General features: G+C 57.5%; 1 protein-coding gene across 2 annotated transcripts in view; it reads left to right on the top strand.

Moving 5' to 3' along the window:
• Positions 1–2,243: 2,243 nt before the first annotated feature.
• The window catches only part of Ahnak2 (AHNAK nucleoprotein 2), a 30,462-nt gene continuing 23,304 nt past the window's right edge, over positions 2,244–9,401 (top strand). The window contains 1 exon segment of one of the 2 annotated variants that reach the window (NM_001378498.1): positions 2,244–2,430. In NM_001378498.1, the coding sequence (NP_001365427.1) occupies positions 2,376–2,430 (55 nt within the window). In that variant the 5' untranslated portion in view covers positions 2,244–2,375. 2 annotated transcript variants of the gene reach the window in all.

The raw sequence follows: 9,401 nt of genomic DNA, 5'->3' as shown, positions 1-9,401 counted from the left end.
GGAGGAAGTTCAAGAGGACCTCTGGTGTCTCAAGGGGGCCTCATTACCAAGCACAACTCTCCTAAGTATGCTACCCCCTGTACTGACAGTGTCAAGTGGGAAGGTGCTGGCACACCAGGTACCCCTTACCTAGTACAATGCCCCTGACATTACATCATTGGGCCTGTCCTGTTTGCACCTGGGTAGCTTAGATCACATATACTTCCTCACAAAGCTAATGGGAGCCACCACAGCCCCAGGCAGATCATGCTAGACAATCCAAATATGTCACAGAGTCTGGGACCCTAAGACCACTTTACATTGCCCAGAGCAAGGGACACAGCTGGGTCTGCACCCAAAGGTCTTTTTGGTGATACAAACCTACCTTTTCCCAAGGCCCTTGCTCTCAGACTCTGAAGCAGGATTCAGACACACTGGATTGGCAGGCAGGCAGAGACCTCCCAGCCTTCCCAGCAGACACAGGGATGTACCCTGGAACACAGAGACCCATATCCCCAGGGACAAGGCAGTGTCTGTCCTTCATCCAGGACATTTCTCCAAGGAGAGGGTGAGACTTGTGTCCCACCAAGGCAGGGCTGTGGCCCATGCAGTGGCAGGAGGAGGCTGCCAGGGCTCTTTCCCAGCAGTGACTCGCGTCTGTCTGACCTGTGTGTGGCTGGCGGGCTGCCCAGCGCTGCAGCCCGGCTAACGGGAACTGCCTGCCGTGAGTGAATGATCCATGCTGATGCTCACCGGCTTGCCTGGGCCCTGACTTCTGTGGGCTCGTACCTAAGACTGTGCACACTGTGTGCACGTGCACGTGCAGTCATGTCCTGTTATGCTTATTATCTGTATATGCAGGTGTGCGTGCGTGTGTGTGTGTGTGTGTGTGTGTGTGTGTGTGTGTGTGTGTGCGCACGCGCACACGCACTGGTGTGAGTGTGTGATTTTGTCCTTGTGTCTGTGAGGCCCTTCTGCTGCAGGTTAACCTCTCCTGGCTCCCGCCCTATTTCCCCACCCTAGGAAAAGTGGTATGCATGCCTCTCTGTCCACCCGGCATGGCCACCACACTTGCCAGGAACCCTTTCCCCCACTCAGGTCTGCACCATACTGGGCTCATAGAACTCGGCTTCTGTGGAAACAGCTCTTGGACCTTTCCCTCCCCCAAATATGTTCCCTTGCGTGGATGGCACCCAAGTAGAGGCTGCCGAGATCCCACCCTCCCCCATCAAGGCCTTACCCAGTCCTCTTAGCAACCAGAATGTCCCAGGACCATTGAAGTCTCACCCAACCTCACGACCCTAATTCAGCTGCTCTTGATTTACAGAACGCCTCCCCCACGCTTCAACCCTGAGCTCCTTGCTTGATAGATGCCCCCTTAGTCCTAGGCCAGGCAGGCCTTTTCCAGCCCCTGCTCTCTCTTCCTTGTCCTGGGAACCCACGTTACCTCTCCAGTGACAGTGACAGTGACTTCCTGCACTGTTTTGCTCACAGCTCACCCTAGGCTGCCAGGAACCTTTCAGAGACCCCTCCTAGCCAGATGTCTAGTACTGCCCTGAAGGGGCCCTCATTTGTACCTTCACTGTCCTGCAGCCCAGGGGCCATGGCCAGGTCCCCAGCTGCCAGGCTTTCTACAAAAACCATTAAAAGGATAAATCCTGACTTGGGGCTGCAGGATGGCTCCAGCTCTGGTCCTACCATCCTGGACAGCCTACAGAGGATCTGCCCAGGGCCACCTGTCTCCAAACTAGTGGCTTCTAGCCTGTCCTTTCATCTGCTTCCCCTCTTTCCTCTTTTGGCCCTGAACCCCATCTTTTCCTGAGGAGTTCAGGTCGCAAGTCATCTCCCTTGGAAGTCATCTACCTTAGACTCCCGCAGTCCCCTGTCACTCCCCCAAACTGGAGGTAAAGAAGCCCTGGATTCCTGGTGCAGGGATCTGGTGGCCCCTGGAGGAACTTAACTAATCTTTGCTCTAGAAATACAATCTGGAGGAGGGCGGGGGAGGGGGTGGGGTGTGTGTGTGTGTGTGTGTGTGTGTGTGTGTGTGTGTGTGTGTTGAGGTCAGCTAGGGGTGGGGAGGACCACAGGGGCCTGGGTCCTACGGGGCGGGGCCGTCAGGGGGCGGGGCCAAGGCTGCAGCAACCAATGGGCTGAATGAGACCGGCAGCGCCGCTCGCGTCGCCCTTGCGGAGTGGTCAGCACGGGCTGGGCGGGCCAGGGCGGGGCCGGAGCCAAGGTCTGGAGGTACCCCAAGAGTTAGCTGCAGTCACAACCCGGCTGCCCGCGGCAGCACCGGGCAGCGAGGCCGTGGGAGCCGCCCTTCTCCTGGCGCATCAGCTCTGGGACCGCGACTGGACGCGCAGGGCCGCCGCCCGCCCGCACCACTAGCCGCCAAGATGTGCGACTGCTTCCACGTGGTGTTGCCCACCTGGCCCGGAGCCCCCGGCAGCGGTGCGCCTCATCCCCGCTTGCAGCCCGCTCCCCTCGGGCGGGTGGGCTGTGCGGGCGTGACGGGGGCGCGCAGTGCGGGACAGGCTGCGCGCGTCAGAAAGGGCAGGAGAGATGGCTAGGGGCTGGAGGGCGGGCGGGTCTTGCGTGCTTTCGGACCTTCGCTGGCTCTGTGGGTCTCTGCATCTCGCTTGCACTTGTGCCTGCCTCGTGCTTTTCACCCCCACCCTATCTCTTTAGCTCACTTTGTTTCTCGGGTTTTCATTACACTGTGTGGCTCCCTGCACGCCGGACTCTCGTTGTCACTGTCTGTCTCTTCCCTTTTCATCACGATCCTCCTGCCTGTAACCTTCTAAGACGCTCCTGTGACTAGTAAGGCGGCTTCGGAGGCAGGTGTGCTTCATACTAGATGGAACAGGCCCAAGGCGAGCAGGAGGCAGTCCTGGGCTAGGAGACCTTCTGCTAGATCTAGCTTCTGATCTGCTTTTTGAGGGACCATCCTTGACCTGACCAGGACTTAGGTTGGGGCTAACAGGATATGGCTGTGCTGGATCCACCGTGCGGCTACTATGTATATGGGTGACAAACAAGGTGTGGCTGGGGGCAGGGCTGGTTTTGAGGTCTGGGGCCTTCTAAGGGGCCTGAGTAGAGTCCTGTTATACCAGTCATGGGGAGTTGACACGCCACCCCACCCCCACCCCCAGGATAGTCAGTGCCCCTCTTGCTGAGCATATCTGTGGCAAAGTGGCTACCTGGTGCTTTTTACCTGGTGGTTTGTGCCCTAGCCTGGGCCTACCTCTAGTGTCTTGGAGGGTGGGGTGGGGTGGGGTGGGGTGGGGGAACAAGAAACCATCCTTCAGACTCTGGGTCATTAATGCAGCAGCCTGGCCACGCCCAGGGCACCTGGCCAGCCACTGCCCAGGGGATTGAGACAGAGGAGCTGCACTGGTCCAGACTGGACCCCTTTCTACACTGGTAGAGACTGGTTCCCTCTGCAGTGGTACAGGCTAGACCCTGCTCTGGGGAAAACAGTTGATGACAGTTTTGACTATGGGGCTGTTCACGATTTCAGAGTGCTATGCAGACGGGTGGCCCTGCCTGGCATCCTCTGTAGCCAGAGTAGAGTTCCCATAGTCCTCCCTGGGGCCCGTTTGTCCTGTGTGGATTGAGGTCTGGGACTCTTCCACACACAGATGAGAGCCCAAGAGCCCTGACTAGCCCTGCTAGCAGTGGGAGAGTGATGACCCCACCCCTCATCTTCCTCCTTCCCCATTGCTGGCCCTGACCCACATCACTACAGATTGGCCTCCCCAGAGAGAGAAAGGACATAGGGCTGCTCCGCCTCCAGTTTGCCTGAGTGGCTTTCTTCTTCTTAGGCTCAGGTTAGAGACCGCTTGACCCACATCCTGCACCCCGCTCCCTGAGCCCAAACCTCTCCCACTCAAGGATGCTAGTTCTTCCCGCTTTTAACCGGTAGTTCCCTGCTTCGTCTGGAACAGCTCTCCTTGAGTCCACCTGCTCTTAGGGAGCCAGAGCAGCGGCCTCTAGTGCAGCTCTGGTAGGACACTTTTAAGATAAGGGTTTGGAGGGTTCTGCCTAGGCTGTCCTCAGTCCTGCACAGGGGGCCCAGGAATATACACGCTTCCCAAGGACACTCCCTAAGGGTTGAGGAGGATTGGGTTCAGGCCTTTTCCAGCCGCAGCCCACTCCCAACAGGCCAGAGTTGCCCTCCTGTGCCAGTCTCTGGTGCCCACCCCTGGCATCCTGCCACCTCCTACAGCCCCGGGACAGAGCCCTGTCTCAGTCATTTTGCGCAGAGGTTGCCCCCTGGTGGCTGTTTTGGGAATGTACCTACACAAGATTGAGTGAGGGTGGGGTGGGGCTGTATAGGGTTACACCCAACCCTGGAATGCCCAAATACCTTTACCCACTGTGAGATGGACCTTACACAAGCCCCCTGATGGACATGTTTAACCCCATAGATGCTGGGTGTCATACCCCTGAGAGCATGTGGGTTCCTTCCCTGAGGCAGAGCTGAATCCCAGACAGTGACAGGGAACCGGGGTCTCAAAGCTGAGGTCCCTGTGCTGCACCTGGGTGAGCCTGGCATAGCCTAGGCACTAACCGCCAACACACTTCAAGAAACTACTGTTGGATCTGGGGAACCCTAGGTGGGGACATCATGAGGGGACATCTGGATGTTCTTTCTGTGGGGTTGGGGGCCAGGGTGTGACTAGGTCCTTTCTCCACAGAGTATAGGGGAAAGGCAACTGTTTAACCAGCCTTAGGTTGGGGTGTAGGTCCAGATCTGACATTTGTGCCCAGGAGTGCCTGGGCTACCATGCGGGGGGGGGGAGGGGGAGGGGCTGTACCCCAGCGAGGACACATGCTAGCTCTACTCTGTCATCTCTTGGGCAGGGTTGTCCACACTGGTGGGAATCTATGTTCCCAGAGATGCTGAGCATAGTGGGACTCTCTAGGCATCCAGCCAAGACACAGGCCATATTCCCTGAGAGATGGGAGGTGGTTCTGAAAGGTGCTAGCTCTGTCCTGTGCTACCGGGCAGAACACAAAAGGGGCTGGGCTCTGGTAGCCCCACCTCAGCCTGGATGGATCCATGGTGGGACAGGCACTGACTGAGGAGGAAGCAATGGAGGTCATAAGGATTTACTTCCTGCTTGAGGGAAGTGAGGGCAAAAGCGGATGTTGGGGGCTCTCTCTCTCTCACTCTTTTGCTCTCTCGCTCGCTCTCTCGCTCTCTCTTGTGCTCTCAGTCTCTCACACACATTCTCTCTTGCCCTCTCTCACTCTCGCTGTCTGTCTGTCTGTCTATTTTCAAGACAAGGGTTTCTCTGCATAGCCTCGGCTTTTCTGGAACTTATTCTGTAGACCAGGCTGGCCTTGAGTTCAGAGATTTCCCCCTGCCCCTGCTGGGATCATAGAACTGGGATTAAAGGTGTGCATCTCCACTGCCCAGTAAGGCTCTTTATTTGGATGGGTTAGGTGACAGAACAGGCTTCATTCTGCTCTCTCCAAGCCACAGGCTGCATCTGCTGTTATCAGCCAAGAAAGCATGAGTGTAGACAGGAAGACGGAACCGGCAGATCCTCTAGCTTCCTAACCTCCTGGGCCCTGGCGGCTGTGCCCACCTCCACCTGGGAAGGCCTAGTCATTGCCCCTGCTGGGAGCATTTTACTCCAGCCCTCTGTGTCCTCCCTTCTGTGACCTCCTCCACACCCTATACTGAAGCTGTTTGTGTTTCAGGTGCAGCTTGGGTCGGCTTGGCTAGGGAGGAGAGGTTCTAGCCGTGGCAGAGAGAGTGAGACGCTTATCTTACCTGGGCATCACTACCACCCAGGAGCAAAACGCCAAGATCTCACCAGCTTTGATCCCTGCCCAAGAGGAGGAGGCAGATCCTGCACTCAGGGATGGTGTCAGGTCTGAGTGATGTCCACTCATCCCTGCCTGCCCACTTAGTGAGAGCTGCTACCACTATAGCCAAGAGGTCCCAAAACGCTGGGGAGAGAGCAGACAGTGGCCTGGATACATGGAGGAGCCACGGAGGGCTCAAAATCCATGAGGAGGGAGACCACAGGGCAGCAGTAACTACGTTCACCAGGCTGGATCTGCGTAGGGGACAGGGGCTGGGGAAATGGAGTTGGACAGAAGGAAGAATGTATCTGTGAGTTTGGACCAGAGTCATAGGTGGAAACATTGAACTCCCAATTTTGGACCCCATTCTAAGGGAAGCTGCTGTCCTGCGAAGGGCATTTCTCTTCCTGTTCTCTGCCTCTGTCTCTGGGTTTCCCTTTATTTTTATTTATTTTTATTTTTTTATTTTTTGGAAGTCACAGGCCAAGGGAGCCAAGGCCTGCCTTGCTGGGATAAATATTTAATAGTCAGAAGCACTTTCTCAGACGGAAAATTGGATTGGGGCCCAGGAGGCCTGGGGCGGGAGGCTGTGTTCCCCACTCCCCACACCCCACACATGGCAGAAACACTTCCAGCCGCTCCTGCCACGGGCTGTGAGCTCCTCCCTGGCCAGCACGCTGCAGTGCACACCTGGCCCCAACCTGTACATGTGAGAACAGAGGACAGAGCTGAGGTCACTCTCCAGGGTCCTGGCTGTGAACTTAGTCCTTTTATCCCAATGGTGGGCAGAGTGGCTGGGTGTTGTGAGGCAGTCGGAAAGGGACCTCGAGTCACTTTCCTGACCCAGTAAGATGCAGGCAGCAAGGGTTCCACACAGCTCAGGGCCTCACCCGGACTCTTCCACAGCTTGTCATCTGCCCCTTAGGGGCTGCCCCACACTGAGATTTGCAACTGCAGGTGACTCAGCCCTTCCCAGTGGAGTCTGCCCCCCCCCCCCGCTTGCTGCAGAGTGGAGGACCGGACCGAGCAGAAGCTAGCATGCAGGCAGTGCAGTCCAGTTGCCCTGTCCCTCCCCGTGCCTTCTTGGATCCTCTAGTGGCCCTTGTTTCCTGAGAGCTGGACCCTCTGTAGGAGGAAGAAAGGCAGCCTGTCACAGATGCCTGGCTGCCAGCCCACTATTGGGTGGCTCCTTCACTGGCAGGCCTTGCTAGAGGGTGGGCGGGTGGCAGAGCACCCAGGCCGTGCTGTGACGCATCCCCTGGGAATGCCCTCAGCTGAGTCACTAGCAGCTGCCCCCAGCCCCACCCGGTCTCGTCACTGTCACTGCCAAGTTCCCATGTTGTTAAAGAGCTGGGCTGGGGGGGGGTGGGGTCCTGGCAGCTTCCAGCAGGACTTGTGTGTGCAGTGGGCGTCGCTCGACACATCCAGACACCTGGGTCTGTGACTCAGCAGATGTCCAATGCCCTCCACAGACTCAACCTGACCACTGGGTCTGCTACGTGGAATCAAGGATTGATCAGGGTGTGTGGGCATCCTTAGGATCTGAGGTAGGCAAAGCCTGCTGAGAGTCGAGTGAGCGAGCCCCTCTGGGTTGGATATGGGCAAGAGGCAGCTCATGAGGCCCCCTAGAATCGCAGTTCCAACTCTTCTTCCCTACTGTCAACCGTCCCCAAGCCCTGTCGTCTGTCCCCAAGCCATCCATCCGTGCAGCAGTATGGTGCACCTTAGCTAGGAGCTTGGGGTGGAGGTGATCATGGGTCCTCAGGTGGGTGGGGCAAGGGACAGAAGAGGAAGGGGGGAGTCAGAACTGTGGGGCTCACAGGTAGAGGGGCTGATGGGATGGATGACCTGGCTCAGGAGAACCCAGTGGCAGCAGGGGAGCTCCAGGACAGCATTCTCCCCCCTCACTCCATCTCCAGCTCCCGGACAGCATTCTCTCCACCCCCACCCCCCCACCTCCGGCTCCCTGATGACTCAGCCAGCCTCACTCCACCTAGAGCTGACAGTTTGGTTTGGTTTGGTGTCAGGCAGTAAACAGAGTTCCCAGGTGAGAGCTGTCTTGGGGGTGGGGCCGTGGAGCGGGAGGTGGGGAGCTGGCCTGGCTTGTGCCCTGTAAATAGAGTTGTTTTCTCCATCCATGACCGTTAGGTTTTCAGGCCAAGGTTGGGGGAAGGAAGCCTGTCCGGACTGAGGCTGTCCCTGAAGCCTCTTTGCCCACCAGTGACCCCTGCCTTCTCCCGTCCTTGGGGCTCTCTGAGGTGGCCTCACTTGCCTCTTCCAGTGGCTCTCATTTCTGGCCTGTTATGCCGATCTGGGATCTGGTGTGTTTCTAAGGGCTGCCCTTGTTGACCGTTCCCTGTCCTCGACCCCTTAGCCTTAGCTGTGCGTGCAAGCCTGCTGTAGCCTGTCCACAGGTGCAGGTGCCCAGAGCCGGCACTGGGATCCCAAACAGCGACAGCTAGTACACCCAGTGGTTCCTGCCTGGGTCTGCTGGCCACCTAGAGCTAGCAGGGGCTGAGAGTGGAGCTGGTCTGAGGGGAGAGGGAACAGAGCTGAGCAATGGGAGCCTTGAGGGCTGAAGCCCAAGGATGCATGCAGGCTTCTCATCCACCACTAATCTCTAAATAATAAGGGTACAAGGGAAGCACAAATGTCAGTTTCCAGTTCCAGCTACACCTATTTTATGCAGTACCATTCACAGCAGCTCAGGTTCAGGAGACATCATTTGCCAGAGGGTTAGGTAGGAAGGTGTTGTGTTGGTTAAATGGTGTGTGTGTGTGTGTGTGTGTGTGTGTGTGTGTGTGTGTGTGTGTGTGTTTTAAAGACAGGATCTCACCGTGTAGCTCTGACTGTTCTAGGATTTGCTATGAGGACCAGGCAACTCTCAAAATCACAGAGATCTGCCTGTCTCTGTCTCCCAGGTGTGAACCACCACACCCAGCCCCCTTCTCTTTCTAGAACCCCCAGCCACCACAAGGGAAACTGAGACCCAAGGCTTGAGAATGGGAGAACCTGCTTCATATCTGCGTATCCACACAAAAGGCGGCTGCTTACACAGTAACTGGCTGGGGTAGTGGTTGTGAGTCAGACAGCAGGCGTTTCCTCTTCAGGTCAGCTGCCTGAGCTGGTGGGGGTTGGGGAGCTGGGGTGGGGTCCCTGGCTCCCAGAGATGGAATGGAGCATGTGAGGGGAACCACCCACTCCCTCTGGTAGGGTGTGTGTGTGTGTTTGTGTGTGTGTGCGCGCGCGCGCGCGTGCGCTCGCTGGAGGGGGGGTTGGACGGGCTCTTAGCCTGGCTGAAGACATGGGAGGAGGGACAGTGAGAGGAGGGACTGTGGAGGGGAGGATCTGGTGGGAGGTAGCCGGCCCAGGATCTCTTCTAGACAAGTTTGGGAACGTGTCCTCTTCGGAGAAGTGGCTGCACCCCTTCTGCACCCTGTCCCCTCCTGGGCTCAGCCCTGCAGCACCTGCCCCTCTCACCACTCAGCAGGTCAGAGGGGGCCCGATGGGCAGCCAGCAAGGGAGGCCTCAGGGGCAGAGCTGGGCCGGGCATCTTCCTGCTGATGTTGAAGGATGGGGGGTGTCAGTTCTTTGTGGCTCCA

The sequence above is a fragment of the Mus musculus genome, chromosome 12, assembly GCF_000001635.26.
Source record: "Mus musculus strain C57BL/6J chromosome 12, GRCm38.p6 C57BL/6J".
Classification (NCBI taxonomy): Eukaryota; Metazoa; Chordata; class Mammalia; order Rodentia; family Muridae; genus Mus; species Mus musculus.
The sequence above is the reverse complement of the archived record's forward strand: the minus strand, read 5'-3'. Positions and strand labels throughout refer to the sequence as shown.